At 44.8% G+C, this 20,396-nt stretch overlaps 1 protein-coding gene across 1 annotated transcript in view; it reads right to left on the reverse strand.

The window, feature by feature from the left end:
- The window catches only part of ELP1 (elongator acetyltransferase complex subunit 1), a 128,468-nt gene that overhangs the window by 35,294 nt on the left and 72,778 nt on the right, over positions 1-20,396 (reverse strand). The window contains exons 24-28 of the mRNA XM_073636918.1: positions 19,363-19,448; positions 15,825-15,970; positions 13,958-14,081; positions 13,505-13,602; positions 92-293 (exon numbers count right to left, since the gene is read on the reverse strand). Coding sequence (XP_073493019.1) covers positions 92-293; positions 13,505-13,602; positions 13,958-14,081; positions 15,825-15,970; positions 19,363-19,448 — 656 coding nt within the window. The remainder of the gene's footprint in view (positions 1-91; positions 294-13,504; positions 13,603-13,957; positions 14,082-15,824; positions 15,971-19,362; positions 19,449-20,396) is intronic.

Genomic DNA, 20,396 nt, shown 5'->3' on the forward strand with positions numbered 1-20,396 from the left:
AAGCCATCTAATTGCTAAGCATTATATAGAAGCAATGTTTCCTAATGTGAATGAAAGTACACATGCCCCAGCAGACCAGTCTGCCACTCACCTGATATATTCCTAGCCAAAGTAGCCAGTTTGTCCTCAGAATATTGCAATTGGGAAGCTGTGGATAAGATATGCTGCCAACAACTACATGCAACAAAAGCATCAAGAGCCTTCTCAAGACTTCCACAGCGAGCAAAGATAAGGCCAGCCTGTTCATAGTGGTGTCTTGCTAGCAAATGGTCTCCATAAGCATCATTAATGGCCTAAAAAAAAAAAAAAAAAAAAATCATATATGGTGCACTAGAAAGCAACGACTGGCATGACAATAAAATATGTATTTAGATATAACCTAAATATTCTATAGGACAGCATCTTACAGGGACAGGTCTGCTCTCCTATTAGCTTAAACAATATTGTGCCATTTGGTTAGAAGGAGAAAGCGAAGAATATAGTGGACTAGTCCATAGTACTTATGAGTAGAGCGCTCACTCTGCTGCACTCACCAGTGATTGATGGGTAGATGTGTATACAGAGCTTGTCAATCACTGCTGACAGCTAATACAAATACAGTGGAGATCAACATTATTGGCACACTTGATTTTTTTATTAAAAAAAACCCGGTATCCCAATATATTAAAAAAAATAAGTAGATATTTACCAACAATGCATCATTAGAATAAAAAAAAAACCATAGTGCGTGACATGGGCAGGATTAAAGACACCCACGTACTAAAACTTGATTGCACAACCTGTGGCAAAAATGAAAGCATCCAAATATTTTTTGTAGCCATCTGTGAACTTCTTGCACTTGTTTCCTGGTAGTTGCTTCCACTGTAATTCTTTAAAGCTCTTGAATGTTTGCAGAGAGTCCATGGCTAGTTACATGGCTAGTCTGTGCCACAATTATGGAGAAATCTGCATTTGAATTGATATGCAAATGGTTAAGCAAAATCTTAAGCCTCCTTCACTCCAGATCTATTGCCCGCCCAGCAACACATCTTTCTGCTTGACTGACAGCCTTTAAGCTGTGTGACTTCAGGCAAAGAAGCCATCAGTCAAGCAAAAGGAGGCAGCGCTGGTCAGAGAATAGGGCTGGAGTGACACAGGCTTCAGATCTACACTTCAGATCTATAGTCTAATGAGCGCAACAATCCAAACACTGATTTCTCTGTAACAGACGAACGGACTGGTATTGATGAGCTTGTATTTGTAAAAGCTACATGCAGATATAAAAAGTTTGGGGTTTGGGTTGTGGAATCCATATTCCCTACACCTATACTGTACTTTTGGATGTGTGCGTATGGTAACTATCCTCCTGGAAGACTCGATTTACTGAACTCAAACCTGGATTTCTTACACTTAGAAGCTCATTTCACTCTAAGGCTGTGTGCCCACTATGCGTTTTCCAAGCGTTTATGCTGCGGAATTTCCGCAGCATAAACGCTTGGGAAACGCTTGGTAATCCGCCCCCCATGGTCCCCAATGTCAATGCCCATGCTGCGGATTCTTCCGCAGCGTTTATGCTGCGCTCAAAAATCCGCAGCATGTCCATTAATTTTGCGGAAACGCAGCGTAATCGCCGCCATTGACTTGCATTGAAACGCATAGAAACCGCGACTGTACATTTGTACACACGGATAATATGCGTTTCTATATGCGGATGGTACCCAAGTCTGGAGGAGAGGAGACTCTCATCCAGACCTGGGTACCATAGAAACTGTAAAAAAAAAAAAAGAATTAAAAATAAAAAATAAAGTTTATACTCACCTTCCAATGTCCTCCCGGTGTTTTGCATTGCTCGCGCTGCTGTGAAGGACCTGCCATGAGGTCATTGAGTCATGTGACCCATCACATGACTCAATGACGTCACCGCAGGTCCTTCACACCACCGCGAGCAATGCAAGACACCGGACGGAGTGGACAAAACACCGGGAGGACATCGGAAGGGGAGTATAAACTTTATTTTTTACCATTCTTATTCTTTTTTTTTTTTAACTAACTTGGTCACACTACTATAAATCAATGCCGGTTGCATGGATTTATATAATGTGAACAAGATGTCAAGCACTTTTCCAAGTGATGCTAAAATCGCTTGGAAAGTGCTTGACAACCCGCATGCGGAAATGCAAGTGAAGAACGCTTGACAAACGCTTCTACCTGGCAGGAAAAACGCATGTAAAAAACGCATGAGTTTCTCCTGCCAGGGAGAAGCGTAAAAAATATGCAGCATTTCTGCATCGTCTGCACATAGCCTAAAATGCTATGATAATCCTTTGATTCCATTGTTCCTGTAACATGTTTAAAAGTTTCACAGTCCTATAGGTAACAAACAGCCCACAAAAGTATGGATCCCCAACTATGTTTCAGTGTAGCTATAGGGTGTATTTTTCTTTATGTTTCATTTTATCCCCTATAAACACCGCAAGCTTGGATTGGCAAAGAGCACTATTTTTCTTGTTTCATCTTTCCACAGAACATTTTCCCAGATGGATTGTGGTTGGTGTATGTAACTTTTGGCATAGCTCAGTTACCCATAGAGCCCTGTTATTCAGTGTGCAGCGTATGGAACTGGTTGAAAGTTCTTTGGATGGTGTTCATGGTTTCTTTGCCAGCCAGAGATCAAAACCAACTTTCTTAGATTACTCAATTTTCCACTTTCCCCCCACCTCCTGAAAGTTTCTTGAGAGTTCCATGTGTAGTTAGGAAAGTAGTTGATACAATTATGAACTGTTGAAGCTTAGATGCCAAGGTCTTTGGAGACAGTCTTATACGCTTTAGAATGCTTATGAATGGTGAGAATAGCATTTCTGGTATGCTCACACAAGTCACTTGTCTTTGCCATAGTGAACAAGGAACAGGGAATAAAACTGGCCTTCGTAAGCATGAAATCCACGATTCAGGGGCTAAATAAAGTCATATGAGCTTTGACAATGTCAGGACAAGTGAATCTAATACAGGTGAAACCAGTAGTTTACATACACTATATAAAAAGACACATATGCAGGTTTTCTCAATATCTGACATGAAATCAGAATAAACCTTTCCCGTTTGAGGTCAATTAGGATTAGGATAATTTTAATATATGCCAAATGCCAGAATAATGAGAGAGGGAATGTTTTAAGGCATTTTTATTACTTACTGCAAAGTCCAAAGTGTACATACACTAAGATTACTATGCCTTTAAACAATTCTGGACTGCCTATATGAGGTCATGTGTGTCCCCTGCCCCACTGGCAAGCATGGTGGAGGAATAGGTTTCCTCCTCTCAGATAACTGCTCCTTCACCCATATCCCACTGCTGCCCTCCATTACTCTCCCCTCTTTTGAAGTGCACTGCGTGCGCATCTACTCCCCCCTCCAACCGGCTGTCATTTACCGCCCCCCAGGATCAACCACCACTTTCTCTGACCACTTCACCACTTGGTTACTTCATTTCCTCTCCGTTGACATCCCCACTATCCTCATAGGCGACTTTAACATCCCCATTGACACTTCCCCCTCAGCTGCCACTAAGCTTCTATCCCTCACTTCCTCCTTCGGTCTTACGCAGTGGTCTTCCACACCCACCCTCAAAGACAGCCACACTGGACATCATCTTCACCCGCCTCTGTTCCCTATCTAACCTCTCTAACTCATCTCTCCTGCTCTCTGACCACAACCTACTTACATTCTCTACCCTCTCCTCTCCAGGGCAACAATCCCCACTCCACAAACTTGCATACCGTCGCAAAAATCTCAAACACCTTGACCTACACTCACTCTCTGAATCCCTACTCCCTCTTACAGACATTAGTTCCTTACATGATGCAGATGTTGCTGCCACTTTATACAACAGCTGCAGCTCTCGATTCGGCCGCCCACCTCACACATACCAAAGCTCTCACAATCAACAGACAACCCTGATACACCAGCCTAACTAAAGAACTGGGACGGGCCTCCAGGGTTGCTGAGCGTAGATGGAAAAGGTCCCACTCCAATGAGCACTTCATCGCATTTAAACAGTCCCTCACTTCCTTCAAGTCCACACTCACTGCAACAAAACAAACATACTTCGCATCTCATATCCTCCCTGTCTCACAACCCCAAACAACTATTCAACACCTTCAATTCTCTCCTCCGTCCCCCAGTGCCTCCTCCCTCTCCTCTTATTTCAGCGGAAGACTTTGCCTCATTCTTCAAGCAGAAGATTGACACCATCAGACAAAGCTTTTGCCCAAAGCCCCCACAGCCCCTCCCCACACCTACTCAACCCTCCTCCTCCAAAACCACCTTCTCCACCATTACGGAAGATCAACTTTCCTCTTCACTCTCCAAATCACACCTCACCACCTGTAAAGTTGACCCACTCCTGTCCGATCCTCATCTCAAACCTTACCACTATCTTCATCCCAGCCCTAGCCCACCTCTTCAACCTGTCATTAACAACTGGTGTCTTCCCCTCATGCTTCAAACATTCCTCAATCACACCCATCCTCAAAAAGCCCTCCCTTAACCCATCCTCTCTGACTAGCTATCGCCCCATATCACTTCTTCCCTATGCCTCAAAACTACTGGAACAAAACGTCCATTCTGAGCTGTCCTCCCACCTCTCCTCCTGCTCCCTCTTCGACCGCCTACAATCTGGTTTCCGACCGCACCATTCTACTGAAACTGCACTGACTAAAGTCACCAACAACCTACTAACGGCCAAATCTAAACGACACTACTCTGTCCTCCTCCTCCTAGACCTGTTATCTGCTGTCGACACAGTGGACCATTCCCTCTTACTACAAACTCTCATCTCTCGGCATCACAGACTTGGCCCTATCCTGGATCTCCTCATACCTAACAGACAGGACATTCAGTGTCTCCCACTCACACACCACCTCCTTATCTCGCCCCCTATCTGTCGGTATCCCCCAAGGTTCAGTTCTAGGACCCCTGCTCTTCTCCATCTACACCTTAGGCCTGGGACAGCTCATAGAGTCTCATGGCTTTCATTATCACCTCTATGCTGACGACACACAGATCTACCTGTCTGGACCTGATATCACCTCCTTACTAACCAAAATCCCACAATGTCTGTCTGCTATTTCATCCTTCTTCTCTGCTAGATTTCTAAAACTTAACATGGACAAAACAGAATTCATCATCTTTCCGCCATCTCATTCACACCCCCCCCCAACTGACCTATCTATCAACGTCAATGGCTGTCCACTCTCCCCAGTCCATCAAGCTCGCTGCCTTGGGGTAACCCTGGACTCTGAACTCTCCTTCAAACCACATATCCAAGCCCTTTCCACTTCCTGCCGACTACAACTCAAAAATATCTCCCGGATCAGCACATTCCTCAACCATGAATCTGCAAAAACACTAGTGCAGGCCCTCATCATCTCCCGCCTTGACTACTGCAACCTCCTGCTCTGTGACCTCCCTTCCAACACTCTTGCACCCCTCCAATCCATCCTAAACTCTGCTGCCCGACTAATCCACCTGTCGCCCCGCTATTCCCCGGCCTCTCCTCTCTGTCAATCTCTTCACTGGCTCCCCATTGCTCAGAGAGTCCAGTTCAAAATCCTAACCATGACATACAAAGCCATTCACAACCTATCTTCTCCATATATCTCTGACCTAGTCTCCCGTTACATACCCGCACGCAACCTCCGATCCTCACAAGATCTCCTTCTCTACTCCCCTCTTATCTCCTCCTCCCACAATTGCATACAAGATTTCTCCCGTGCTTCCCCCCCTACTCTGGAACTCTCTACCCCAACACGTCAGACTCTCGCCTACCGTGGAAACCTTCAAAAGGAGCCTGAAGACCCACCTCTTCCGACAAGCCTACAACCTGCAGTAACCACTGATCCACCACACCGCTGCACGACCAGCTCTATCCTCACCTACTGTATCCTCACCCACATGCGTGCGCATGTCTGGGCCGCTGCGGTGCTGCGTGCGCATGTCTGGGCCGCTGCGTGCGCATGTCTGGGCCGCTGCGTGCGCATGTCTGGGCCGCTGCGTGCGCATGTCTTCCTACTGTGCGTGCAAGTCTCCGTACTGTGCGTGTGCGCACGCATGTCTCCGTACTGTGCATACGCATGTCTGCGTACTGTGCGTGTGCGAAAAAGGTCTGCGTACTGTGCGTGTGCGAAAAAGGTCTGCGTACTGTGCGTGTGCGAAAAAGGTCTGCGTACTGTGCGTGTGCGAAAAAGGTCTGCGTACTGTGCGTGTGCGAAAAAGGTCTGCGTACTGTGCGTGTGCGAAAAAGGTCTGCGTACTGTGCGTGTGCGAAAAAGGTCTGCGTACTGTGCGTGTGCGAAAAAGGTCTGCGTACTGTGCGTGTGCGAAAAAGGTCTGCGTACTGTGCGTGTGCGAAAAAGGTCTGCGTACTGTGCGTGTGCGAAAAAGGTCTGCGTACTGTGCGTGTGCGAAAAAGGTCTGCGTACTGTGCGTGTGCGAAAAAGGTCTGCGTACTGTGCGTGTGCGAAAAAGGTCTGCGTACTGTGCGTGTGCGAAAAAGGTCTGCGTACTGTGCGTGTGCGAAAAAGGTCTGCGTACTGTGCGTGTGCGAAAAAGGTCTGCGTACTGTGCGTGTGCGAAAAAGGTCTGCGTACTGTGCGTGTGCGAAAAAGGTCTGCGTACTGTGCGTGTGCGAAAAAGGTCTGCGTACTGTGCGTGTGCGAAAAAGGTCTGCGTACTGTGCGTGTGCGAAAAATGTCTGCGTACTGTGCGTGTGCGAAAAATGTCTGCGTACTGTGCGTGCATGTTTGAGTACTGTGTGTGCGCATGTCTGCATATGTGAAGGATGAGGGGACAGCCTGGGCCCTGTCTTGTATACCTAGATTTCTCTGCCCTATCTGAGCATCATGAATTGTGGTATGTGTTAAAAGGGCCCACTGACACCATCGCCCAGGGCCCACGGAAACCTGGAGCCGGCCCTGATGGCACCCCCATCTCCACCTCCATCCTGTTATGCATGGCACCCCCATCCCCATCACACAAAAAAAAATAAAGGATTCTACTCACCAAACTTGCTCCAGTGCTGCGTCCTGTTCTACAGTCAGCAGCTGATCTCACCGTGTAAGTAGCATGATGTCACAGCCATGCATCCTCACACGCTGAGGTCAGCTGCCGAAATAGTCCTGGCATGGGGAGCAGTGAATATGTGCGTGTGGACCACTGAATATTCATTCTCCTTAATAGCGCACGCACAGTGTCAGCTGCAGCCACCGCTCTTGCAGGGGCCGGGTGATCACGTGTGCCCGCTACTAAAGAGAAAGAATATTCACTACTCCCGACGCCCATGGGTGTGGGGAGTAGTGAATATTAATTCTCTTTAATAGCGGGCACACTGTTAGCCACAGCCACTGCAGGAATTCAGCAGCTGACACTGTGCGCGCTATTAAGAAGAATGAATATTCAGTGCGCCACATGCCTGTGGGGAACAGTGAATATTCATTTTCTTTTAATAGTGGGCACACAGTGTTAGCCACAGCAGACGGCTCCGGCCACCTGTGCCCCGCTCCTCTGTAGCTGCTCCCTCCACACCCAGACTGTAAATCCGAACTGTAAGACACCCCCATCTATTTTCCTCCAAAATTTTGGAGAAAAAAGTCAGTCTTATAGTCCAAAAAATACAGTAATCAGTTTTGGCCCTTTGTTTTAAAGTGAACAAAGGGTGCCATTATTGTGTTCTGGCATGGTTTTCAATTTTGCATAATTTTTTCCTGACTTTTTTTTAAATTTGGTTCTTTTTGGGTTTTGTGCTTTTCTGTGCCACAAATATGAATATGATATATTACATGGTGTATGTAACATTTAGGGCTGCCAATAATGTCGACCACAACTCTAAATTATGCAGATAAAAATATAGTTGTGGACAAAGATTTTGAAACCGTCTGCCATGAAAATTATCTTGATCACAAAAACCCTTATAACTTCAAAAAGAGAGGTCCAATTGCTGAGAAGAAGGCTTCATGGTGCTCAAGAAAATCCAGCAAGTGACAGGATGTCTCCTAAAGAGGATTCAGCTATGGGATAGGATGTACACCGGTGCAGAGCTTGCTCAGGAATGGCAGCAAGCAGGCATCATGGCGTTTGCACGCACAATGAGCCGAATGCTATTGGAGGCTGGCCTTGTGTCAAGAAGAGCAGCAAAGGAGCTACTGATCTCCAAGAAAAATATCAAGAACAGACTGACATTCTGTAGGAAATACAGTAAGTGGACTGCAGAGGACTGGTTAAGTGTTATTTTCTCTTATATATCCCACTTCAGACTGTTTGGGACATCTCGAATAAAAAATGTCTAGCGACAAAAAGATGAGCGCTACCGAGAGTCCTGTGTCATGCCCTAAGTAAAACATCCTGAGACCATTTCCTGTATGGGGTTAATTTTCATCCAAGGAAATGGGTTAACTCACAATTTTGCCTCAGAACACGGTCATGAAAAAAGAATGCCATCTAAACATCCTCCAAGAACAACTTCTCCCAACAATCCAGGAGCAATTTGGTGATGAACAATGCTTTTTTCCAGCATGATGGAGCACCATATCACAAAGCAAAAGTGTAGCCAAGTGGCTCACTGAACAAACATAGAAATTTTGGTTCCAGGGCCAGGAAACTCCCCAGATCTTGACACTATTAAAAATTTGTGGTCAATCCTCAAAAAGCCGGTGGACAAACAAAACCACAGAAATTCTGCTAAACTCCAAGCACTGATTAGGGAAGAATGGGTTGCCATCAGTCAGTATTTGGTGCAGAAGCGGATAGCCATTTGCCAGGACAAATTCCATAAGTCTTGAAAAATAAGGGTCAAAACTGTAAATGTTAAGTCTTTGCATAAACTTGATGTATTTGTCAAAAAAAAGTTTAAACATGTATTATTTATTATAGCGCCATTTATTCCATGGCGCTTTACATGTGAAAAAGGGGGTATACATAGCAAAAACACTTACAATAATCTTGAACAAAAACGCAACGGCAAACTGGGACAGAAGGAGAGAGGACCCTGCCTGCGAGGGCTCACAATCTACAAGGGATTGGTGAGGATACAGTAGGTGAGGGCAGAGCTGGTTGTGCAGCGGTGTGGTGGAGCGGTGGTTACTGCAGGTTGTAGGTTTGTCGGACGAGGTGGGTCTTTAGGTTCCTTTTGAAGGTTTCCAAGGTAGGCGAGAGTCTGATGCTTTGGGGTAGAGCGTTCCAGAGTAGAGGAGATGCACGGGAGAAATCTTGTATGCGATTGTGGGAAGAGGAGATTAGAGGGGAGTAGAGAAGGAGATCTTGTGAGGATCGTAGGTGGCGTGTAGGTACAGTGGGTACGGAAAGTATTCAGACCCCTTTACATTTTTCACTCTTTGTTTCATTGCAGCCATTTGGTAAATTTTAAAAAGTTCATTTTTTTTCTCATTAAAGTACACTCTGCACCCCATCTTGACTGAAAAAAAACAGAAATGTAGAAATGTTTGCAAATTTATTAAAAAAGAAAAACTGAAATATCACATGGTCATAAGTATTCAGACCCTTTGCTCAGACACTCATATTTAAGTCACATGCTGTCCATTTCTTTGTGATCCTCCTTGAGATGGTTCTACTCCTTCATTGGAGTCCAGCTGTGTTTAATTAAACTGATAGGACTTGATTTGGAAAGGCACACACCTGTCTATATAAGACCTCACATCTCACAGTGCATGTCAGACCAAATGAGAATGAGCTCAAAGGAACTGCCCAAGGAGCTCAGACAGAATTGTGGCAAGGCACAGATCTGGCCAAGGTTCTAAAAGAATTTCTGCATTACTCAAGGTTCCTAAGAACACAGTGGTCTCCATAATCCTTAAATGGAAGACGTTTGGGACCACCAGAAGTCTTCCTAGACCTGGCCGTCCAGCCAAACTGAGCAATTATGGGAGAAGAGCCTTGGTGAGAGAGGTAAAGAAGAACCCCAGGATCACTGTGGGGTTCTCTGGTCTGATAAGACAAAGATAGAACTTTTTGGTGATCATTCTAAGCGGTATGTGTGGAGAAAACCAGACACTGCTCATCACCTGCCCAACAGAATCCCAACTGTGAAACATGGTGGTGGCAGCATCATGCTATGGGGATGTTTTTCAGCTGCAGGGACAGGAAGACTGGTTGCAACTGAAGGAAACATGAACGCTGCCATGAAGAAAACATGAATGCGGCCAAGTACAGAGATATCCAGGATGAAAACCTCTTCCAGAGTGCTCTGGACCTCAGACTTGGCCAAAGGTTCACCTTCCAACAAGACAATGACCCTAAGCACACAGCTAAAACAACAAAGGAGTGGCTTCAGAACAACCCTGTGACCATTCTTGACTGGCCCAGCCAGAGCCCTGACCTAAACCCAATTGAGCATCTCTGGAGAGACCTGAAAATGGCAGTCCACCAACGTTCACCATCCAACCTGAAGGAACTGGAAAGGATCTGCAAGGAAGAATGGCAGAGGATCCCCAAATCCAGGTGTGAAAAATTTGTTGCATCATTCCCAAGAAGACTCATGGCTGTACTAGCTCAAAAGGTTGCTTCTACTCAATACCGAGCAAAGGGTCGGAATACTTATGACCATGTGATATTTCAGTTTTTCTTTCTTAATAAATTTTCAAAAATTTCTACATTTCTGTTTTTTTTCAGTCAAGATGGGGTGTAGAGTGTACTTTAATGAGAAAAAAATGAACTTTAGAATTTACCAAATGGCTGCAATGAAACAAAGAGTGAAAAATTTAAAGGGGTCAGAATACTTTCCGTACCTACTGTATGTACCGGGAGACTAGGTCACAGATGTATGGAGGAGATAGGTTGTTGATGCCTTTATATGCCATGGTTAGGGTTTTGAACTGGAGTCTCTGGGCAATGGGGACCTAGTGAAGCGTTTGACAGAGAGGAGAGGCTGGGGAATAGCGGGGGGGGACGACGACGACGACAGGTGGATTAGTCGGGTAGCAGAGTTTAGATTGGAGGGGTGCAAGATTGTTGGAAGGGAGGGCACAGAGCAGGAGGTTGCAGTAGTCAAGGCGGGAGATGAGGGCACTAGTGTTTTTTGCAGATTCGTGGTTGAGGAATGTGCGGATCCGGGAGATATTTTTGAGTTGGAGTTGGCAGGAAGTGGAAAGGGCTTGGATATGCGGTTTGAAAGAGAGGTTAGAGTCCAGGGTTACTCCAAGGCAGCAAGCTTGTGGGACTGGGGAAAGTGGACAGCCATTGATTTTCATGGATAGGTCAGATGGAGGGGCTGAGTGTGATGAGGGAAAGATGATGAATTCAGTTTTATCCATATTAACATTTAGAAATCTAGCAGAGAAGGATAATTTAGCGGACAGACATTGTGGGATTCTGGTTAGTAAGGAGTTCATATCAGGTCCAGAGAGGTAAATCTGTGTGTCGTCAGCATATAGATGATACTGAAAGCCGTGAGACTCTATGAGCTGTCCCAGGCCGAGGGTGTAAATTGAGAAGAGCAGAGGTCCCAGGACTGAACCTTGGGAGACACTGACAGATAGGGGTCGAGGTGAGGAGGTGGTGTGTGAGAGTGAGAAACACTTAAGGTCCTGTCTGTTAAGTATGAGGAGATCCAAGATAGGGCCACGTCTGTGATGCCAAGAGATGAGAGAGAGTCTGTAGTAAGAGGGAATGGTCCACTGTGTCAATGGCAGATGACAGATTGAGGCATGTTTGAAGCATGAGGGGAAGACAACAGTTGTTAGTGACAGGTTGAAGAGGTGGGTTAGAGTTGGGATGAAGACTGCAGCAAGGTTACGGATGAGGTGGGACGGGATAGGGTCAAGTTCACAGGTGGGGAGGTGTAACTTGGAGAGTAAGGAGGAAAGCTGATCTTCCGTAATGGCGGAGAAGCTGGTTTTGGAGGCGGAGGATTGAGTATATATGGGAAGGGGCTGTAGGGACTTTTGGAAAAGCTGTGTCTGATGGTATCAATCTTCTGCTTGAAGAATGAGGCAAAGTCCTCGGCTGAGATGAGAGGAGAGGGAGGAGGCGCAGGGGACAGAGGAGAGAATTGAAAGTGTTGAATAGCTGTTTAGGGTTCTGTGACAGGGAGGATATGAGAGATGAGAAGTAGGTTTGTTTTGCAGCAGTGAGTGTGGACTTGAAAAGTAGTGAGGGACTGTTTGAATGTGATGAAGTGCTCGTTGGGAGTGGGACTTTTTCCATCTCCGCTCAGCAACCCTGTAGGCCCGCCTCCGGTCTTTAGTCAGGCTGGTGTGCCAGGGCTGCCTGTTGATTTTGCGAGCTTTGGTATGTGTGAGGGGGGCGACCGAATTGAGAGTTGCAGCTGTTGCGGTGTTATGTCTGTAAGAGGGAGGAGGTATTCAGAGAATGAGTGTAGGTCGAGGTGTTTGAGATTTCTGCAAGGGTATGCAAGTTTGTGAAGTGGGGATTGTGCACCTGGGGAGGAGAGGGAAGAGAATGTGAGTAGGTTGTGGTCAGATAGAGTCCGAGGTGAGTTAGAGAGGCTAGACAGGGAACAGAGGTGGGTGAAGATGAGGTCCAGAGTGTGGCCATCTTTGTTAGTGGCTGTGGAAGACCATTGAGCAAGGATGAAGGAGGAAGTGAGGGATAGAAGCTTAGAGACAGATGAGAGAGAAGTGTCAATGGGAATGTTGAAGTCGCCCATGATGATAGTGGGTATGTCAGGGGAAAGGAAGTGAAGCAGCCAGGTGGTGAAGTGGTCAAAGAAAGTGGTGGCTGGCCCTGGGGGGCGGTAAATGACAGCCAGTTGGAGGTTGCAGAGGGAGTTGATGCGCACACAGTGTGCCTCGAAAGAGGGGAAAGTAACAGAGGGCGGCAGTGGAATTGGGGAGAAGGAGCAGTTATCTGACAGGAGGATACCAACTCCTCCGCCATGCTTGCCGTTGGAGCGGGGTGTGTGGGAAAGATGGAATCCACCACAGGAAAGTGCAGCTGGAATAGCTGTGTCAGAGGGGGTGAGCCAGGATTCTGTGATGCAGAGGAAGGATAGTTTGTGAAGAAATGGCAACAGTGAGACCACACATAATTTCGCTGTTGCCACCACTTGTGAAGGATTCACACCCCGCCTGACGCTACAATTACGTCAGACGAAGCACGTGGTACGGATCTGCCCTTTGCATCAACGTGACGTTCCACACCCCCAAGGGATGCGTAAGGTGAGATTGATACAGTTATGCACAGACACCCCCTGTCCACAAGGGTACAGGGAGGCACCAGGGAGTGAGAAGAGGAGGCCCACTCATTCACTGACGTGGCACCACACTCGCCCACAACCCTGACAGGCTGAGAGGCTCATTTCACTAGCTCCAGTGAAGCAGAGCCTAGTTGGCTTGGGAGAGTTTATGAAATGCTTATAATTTTACTTCAGTAACAATAGAAACATCTGTCTAAAAGATCTAAAAACAATGAAGCAGACAACTTTCTGGAAACAATATTTGTGTCAGCCTCAAAACTATTGGCCATGAATGTATAAATTCTTTAAAGATACGTTACTCACTTTATATTCACTAGATCCGACAGGATGAAGTTTTAGGGCTTCAGTGTAGAGATTTTGATCTTTGACCAAGTTTAGAAACTCTATAAAATGCTCTTGTCCTGTGGTAACAAGATGATTGTTCGTTATAGAGATATATTCATAATACATTTCACACCTCAAAAGCCCAAGAAATAGGATTTGTCAAGTGTACTATACTCAACATTGAGTGTATACCATTTATTTAACCTTAACCTAGCTAAATGGGAGTAACTACCAATAAATTGTAATAATTCAAATTAAATGGGGATTAAAATATTGAAAATAATAGCCTATTTCTCCTTTTTTAATAGTTATTTAGGTTAGGGAGAGAAATTTCCAGAATTTAGTGTCAGCTTCCTTAATTGCAACCAAATTATTGTGGTGCAGTTCAGGGGTTTCTTATTTGTCTGAGATCATAAAGTACACATTACTTACCACATTTGCTAAGATGTTCCAGAGCTTTTTTATATCGTTTCAAGTGCTTGTCAATGGTGAATCTTTGATAATTAGTTTCCATTTTCTTTAGCGTGTTGAGGAATGGAAGATATTCTTTTGGGTCCTATGACAAAATAAAAATAAATTAAAGTAAATTCATTTTAGGTAATAATATATATATATATATATATATATATATATATATATATACTTAATTTTGGTTTACTAGATTGCTGAGATTTCAGCTCAAGTGTCACCAAGCCTGAGTTTTGGAGATTTCCTGTACAGCAACTCAAGAGGACAGCACTTACAACAGAAATGAAGGATGTTTCCTTTGTAATAAATATATTAAATTAGTGAATGAAAAATATCCAATGGAAATAATACATGAAATACTGGATGACAATCAACCACAATGCCACATCAATAGTTTTAGGACCATTTAATTTAAATAACAACTCCACATCAGGAATGCAGGGAGGACAGAGTTGTAAACTACATCATTACTCCAGCACTGGATTAATTTGACAATGGGGTAAATATGTCCTTTATAGAAGTAACTGCTTCATATTGAACAGCCTGAAGTTGTTAGTGTTTAGAAGGGCATGGCCTAAGCCAGTGCTGGCGAACCTATGGCATGCGTGCCAGAGGGGGCACGCGCGCCATCGCCGCAGCACTTGCGCTACTGGATCGGGCCCGGCGGGTGCTAACTCTGAGCCCGCCGAGTGCCGACACCAGCCCCGCTACTTCAGCTAGATGTACTCTCGGACGCACATCTAGCTGAAGTGTATTGCAGAGAACGAACTTGCCAGGCCCGTGCGCCGCAATACACACTGCTGGCCAATCAGAGACCAGCAGCTGACGTCAGCGTACAAGCGACTGGGCGCATGGCAGTAACGTCATGCGCCCCATCGCTAGGATGCTGGAATCAACTGCCGGCAACAGGAGAGGACGCTGCGCGGGAGAAGAAGGAAGGCGAGTAGGAGTGTTTATTATGTTTTTTTTTTTTTTTTTAATATGCGACTAATAGGGGCGCTAGCAGGCTGGGGGGAGCATATATACAAGGACTGGGGGAGGGAGCATATATACATGGACTGGGGGGGGGAGAATATATGCATGGACTGGGGGAGAGAGCATATATGCATGGACTGGGGGGGGGAGAGCATATATGCATGGACTGGGGGGGGGAGAGCATATATGCATGGTTTGGGGGGGCATATATATAAGAATGAGGGGAGGGCAGCATATATACAAGGATGAGGGCAGGGCAACATATATACAAGGATGGGGGAGGGCAGCATATATACACAAGGATGGGGGGAGGCCAGCATATATACAAGGATGGGGGCATATACCAAGATGGGGGTGAGCACATTCTTTATTTCTGCAGTCTCAGACCCCTGCTCCTTCCTGTGGCTGCTCTATACTGCGCTCACCTGCTCTTTGTATCAGTTGTTTGTATCAGTAAAACCTCTATATTTAGGTTAAATTGCCGTGTTGGCACTTGGCGATAAATAAGTGGGTTTTGGATTGCAGTTTGGGCACTCGGTCTCTAAAAGGTTCCCCATCACTGGCCTAGGCAGTCTATAGTAGAGATGTTTTTCATATCTACAAGTACAACCATGCCATAATACAAAACAAGTACAATAGAAACCACTTTCTGTAAAGAACTATGTATTATGCCATAAACATCACATACGCCTATTTACATTACATTGTGTTCTTCGCAAGTGGAAATTGTATCTACATTAACTTAAATGTATACATTCATCCAAAAAAAAGTGACACGCAAAAGTGAAATGCATTTATAACCTGCATCATTTTCTTTAACCATCAACATACAGATAAAAAAAAAAAGTTAATTCACCTTCTGTGACTTTTCTGCAACCATAATGACCAAATTAAAGTCATATGTTCCAAGTGAATGATCGTACAGCTCATTGACATCCACAAGGAACAGCAAGTACTTCAAAGCTTCCTCTGCACTCACTGCATCTGGAGATGACGGACTTTCTGTAAAAAGAATAAGGTGGTACCATGAGGGAAGACTAATGAGAACAGTAATAGAAAGAGATATTCTAATAATATGTCCCCTGAAAAAGGTAGCACTAAAACAAACTTCATTCAAGAACTGCTCCCAACTCCCTGTACTAGGAGAAAAGGGGATTTTAGAAGAATAGTAAATGCGGTTTAATGAACTTGTAAAGTTTTAATTTTTCACTAAGATTGCTGCTTTAGTTTTTATAGTGGCAATTTGCATTAACTGTAGATTGTTATGAAGAGTGATCAGAGAAATTCTAAAAAATTGCAAAAGGTATTCCTTGCTATGAAAATTAACTTAAAATCACAAAAAAACATTTCCACTGAATTCAGGCCTGCCACAAAATGACCTGCTACATAATTTCAGTGATCTTAGTTCAGGAGAAAGTGTTAACAAGGACAAGACAGCAGATATAATTCAATCAGCATGACAAAGTGACAAGAGCAGACTTGGTTGTTTTAAAAAGGGAGCAGCTACTTGAATTACAGTAATTGTCTTCTGTTAACCATAGTTGCCTCCAAGGGAATGTATGTGTGTTACACCGGCGACTTGCACGCCTTCTAAGCTCCGCCCTACTCACCGCGTGTTCCATCCTGCTCCACCCAGTACTTGACCATCACTCTGAGCTGCCTTGTGCAACACTCTGCTCTGCTGTTTCTGCCTACTGCAGCAAGTCTCCACCCGGCTATAGGGAGGCATGGCCAAACTCTGCAGGAATTTGTATCCTCTGCCCTGCAGAGATCTTCTTTTCTGGCCTATAACTGGCCAGCAGGTGATACATCAGTCAACTCCACCCTCCACTCCTCGCCTAACCTTAGATTCGTATTAGCTTGTCTCTAGTTCCCGTTTGTGCATGTTCATTCAGTCTCTCCTGCTCCGCTCGTTTACCCTGATCTATCTGCCCCTGACTTCTGCTATGTACAGTGAACCTGTGCGGCCTGCCCTGACCTCAGACCCGTCTCTCTAACCATCTGGCTAGCTGCTGCAGACCAGGAGACTGCCCTGGAGTGGTACCTGGTGACCTCACCATCAGAGGCTATAGTCACTTAGTCAAGCCCCTCCATGGTAAGCCTGGCCCGTGGCATAGTGGGTCCACATCCACCAGCGTTACAACGTGCAATCATAATAATAATAATGCTTTGCATTAAAAGAGCTTTACAGACAAGGGCAGCGCTGCTTGTGAGATTGCCCCTAAGCTCACCATTTATCAGATCAAAAGCTTCAAAGAGAACTTCAAAACACTGGGGCTCAGAAAAGAAAGGGGAGGGGGAAAGCATGTCACTTTTTCCTTGCAGATTTGAAGTGGTTTCAAATCTGTAGCATCTCAATATGGTCAGTGTTTTTTGCTGCATTTTTCACACATTCTAAAGAATGGGAAAAAACAAGTCAAATAAAATGCATGCAAAAAACACTGTAAAACGTGCGTTTTTTTAATGCCGCATTTTTTCTGCCATGAGGCACGTTTTTGATGCAGAAATGTCTGCAGTAGATACTTGAAGGGGTTGTCCGGTACTTTTTTTTTTAAGTTGCCCAATGTATTCAGCATGTGGGCAGAAGTATCTCTGTAAATACCTTGTGTTGCAGATAATGCCTGTGAGCGGCGCTATTACTGACCGCTCACAGGCATCTCGTGACCCCCGGCTGCAGCCGGCTCGGACATCCGCTGATGTCACGACAAGTCCAGGCTGCAGCCGTGGGTCCCTCTTCCGCGTTCCACCGGTGGCTGCTGGGTTGTGGGCAAGGTTACCTCCCACGTCACACCCAGCATCCACCGCGCGTTCTCCCTCTCCTCATTCATTGGGAAAGCACGGTGGATGCCGGGTTTGACGCAGGGGAATAACCCCGCCCACAACCCAGCAGACACCACGGGAACCCCAGTGCTGAGTCATGCCTCAATAGACGGGACGTCAGCGCGTGGTCACGTGATGCCTGTGAGCGGTCAGTAATAGCGCCGCTCACAGGCATTATCTGCAACACAAGGTATTTATAAATATACTTATGCCCACATGCTGAATACATTGGGCAATTTAAAAAAAAAATACCGGACAACTTCTTTAACATGTGCACATACCCAGAACATGACAGCTTCATGTATTTCTAGGAGACCGTTATGCCCAAGTCAGGAGAGCCACAGCCAGTTGGTACAGTAGCCATCCAATCTCGGACTGATTTACAGGGACATCTGAATACGCCGTATGTGTCATTGACCATGCCTACTGTGCTAATTTGACAATTGTGGAGCCTTTTATTTCTATTTAAACTCTGCAAACGTATGTTAAGGTCATGTCTCGTATATTTATCTGAGGAAGAGGGGTGAAAGAAATCCTCATTTATTGTGCTTCAAAGAAGTGCTAGTGCCTCGGTTATTTGTCAATTTTCTCTGCCTACTGTGTACATTCAGGATTCACACACAGGAAGCTTTAATGGATGGTAGTTTGAAGAATATATGGTATAAATCCAAAGCGGTACAATATAAGGATAGCCAGATATTTGGATTAGAAGATTTACCTTAAAGGCTAGGGCTACACTATGGCATTGTCCATGAAACAAGTTGCACGTACACCATTTGTGTGGCTTGTATACAACTTCCTCTTACTTTTTAGTCTAAATAAACAGCCAAATCTCAGACAGGTTGCATGCATGTTGCTCATGACTTCTATTACATGTCTATGGGGACAGTCAAGTGCAACATGCAAACCAAAAACCTAGCCAGCTTTGATCTTTTGGCAGTGGATGTGGTTGGTCGTGGGTTGCAGTGCAATCCCTTTGACAATCATTAGATGAGATACAGTGAGCTTTATACGATCATGTAACCGTGAAAGATTTCTCTCATTAGGACAATCCTGTTTCTAAGAGAACCAGCTGTTATCGGCAGAAAATGCTCTGGCTGGAATAAATGCTTATAGTATTACATGCTGACTATCCAAATGAATGGCCAACTGAGGTTCTCTGCCCTGTTTCAAAGTCCCCAGAGGAAATTAATAGCGTATATAAGGGATTGTTGTAATGAGATCTGCTAAAAGCCACGTGAAATGTTTTCAGCAGTTCAAAATAAACTTTTCCATTATACTGTAGTTTTCATTTATTTATTTCTATCAGATTCTTATTATTAAAAAAAAAAAAAGGTAACGAACTTCCATTTTCCAACTTTTTTGTCTTTACTAATTATTAAAAAAATATATATTAAATTTGGCGATAATCTGCTTAAGTATAACTCAAGAAGCCATATTTTTCTAATTTTGGACAACCGCTTTAACATTTTAATGTTTCCTCTTTCTATATCCTGCACTTTAACATATCTTTTACTGCCATTAAAACATTATACGGAGTTCTAGTTCTGAAGATTACAGCTGGCAAATCTTACCTCTGAGCTCATTGACTTTCTGAAGAGCAGTTTCCAGCTCTGGGGTTGACTTCCTTACGTAAGATGTCAGTATTGATAAACAGTATCTAAGCAAAAAAATGTGAATTAGTAAAAGATAAGTAAACTCAATAAATACCAAAAAGGTCAGCGAGCAGTAGAATATCGCCAAAGGTGTGAATGGGTATGGCCAAAACCCCAAATCAAAAAGTCAACTTTAAATACATTGTGTAGATATGTGGAACCCAGATCGATGTTAAAGGGGATCTGTCAGTTGGTTTTTGCCACTTAATCTGAGGGCAGCATAATATAGGGCAAGAGAGCCTGATTACAGTGATGTGTCACTTATTAGGATGTGCGTTGTAGTTTCAATACAGTGTTTTATGAGCAGGAGATTAACACTACAGGACTACAGCTCACAAGACCAGCAGTCAGGCTAAATCTGTGCAACCCACCACTGAATAGCAGCTCTGTGTGCACAGAAAGCTGCCAGTCAGGGGTGTGGGCAGGGTTATACACAGAGCAGAAGACTTGGTTCTGATACATCTACAGAAGACAAACCAGGTATATGAAGACTACACCAAGGAGCCCAGTAAGTGATCCATCACTGGAATCAAGATTTATTGCCCTAGGTTATGCCGATCTCTGATTATATAGCAAAAACCTGCTGACATTCCCTCTAAACGCTACCAACTTCTCCCAATATCCAGATCACAAACAGTGGCCAGCAAACTTCGAAGACTACTGAAGGTCTTGCCCTCCCCAGATCTATCAAAGTGAAGAGAGCTATAAAAACCACAATGGTGAAGCACTGCTAACACAGGCTGGCAAAATATTGTACTCCCAGAATCCAAAAAAACAGGCAGTAGCGCGTCTTGCACTCCAAAATGGATGGTGCAAAGTACTGTCCTTTTTGGAATGCAAAGCTAGCTGCCTGCCTGTATTAGTACTGCTTTCCTCATTGTGGTTTTTCGGTCTCTCTTCACATTGATAGATGTGGGGATCGCACAGCTTCAATACAGATGCAAGTCCAGGAA

The sequence above is a fragment of the Phyllobates terribilis genome, unplaced genomic scaffold (genome assembly GCF_046119375.1).
Source record: "Phyllobates terribilis strain yellow unplaced genomic scaffold, ASM4611937v1 Scaffold_1__5_contigs__length_1240528914, whole genome shotgun sequence".
Taxonomy (NCBI): domain Eukaryota; kingdom Metazoa; phylum Chordata; class Amphibia; order Anura; family Dendrobatidae; genus Phyllobates; species Phyllobates terribilis.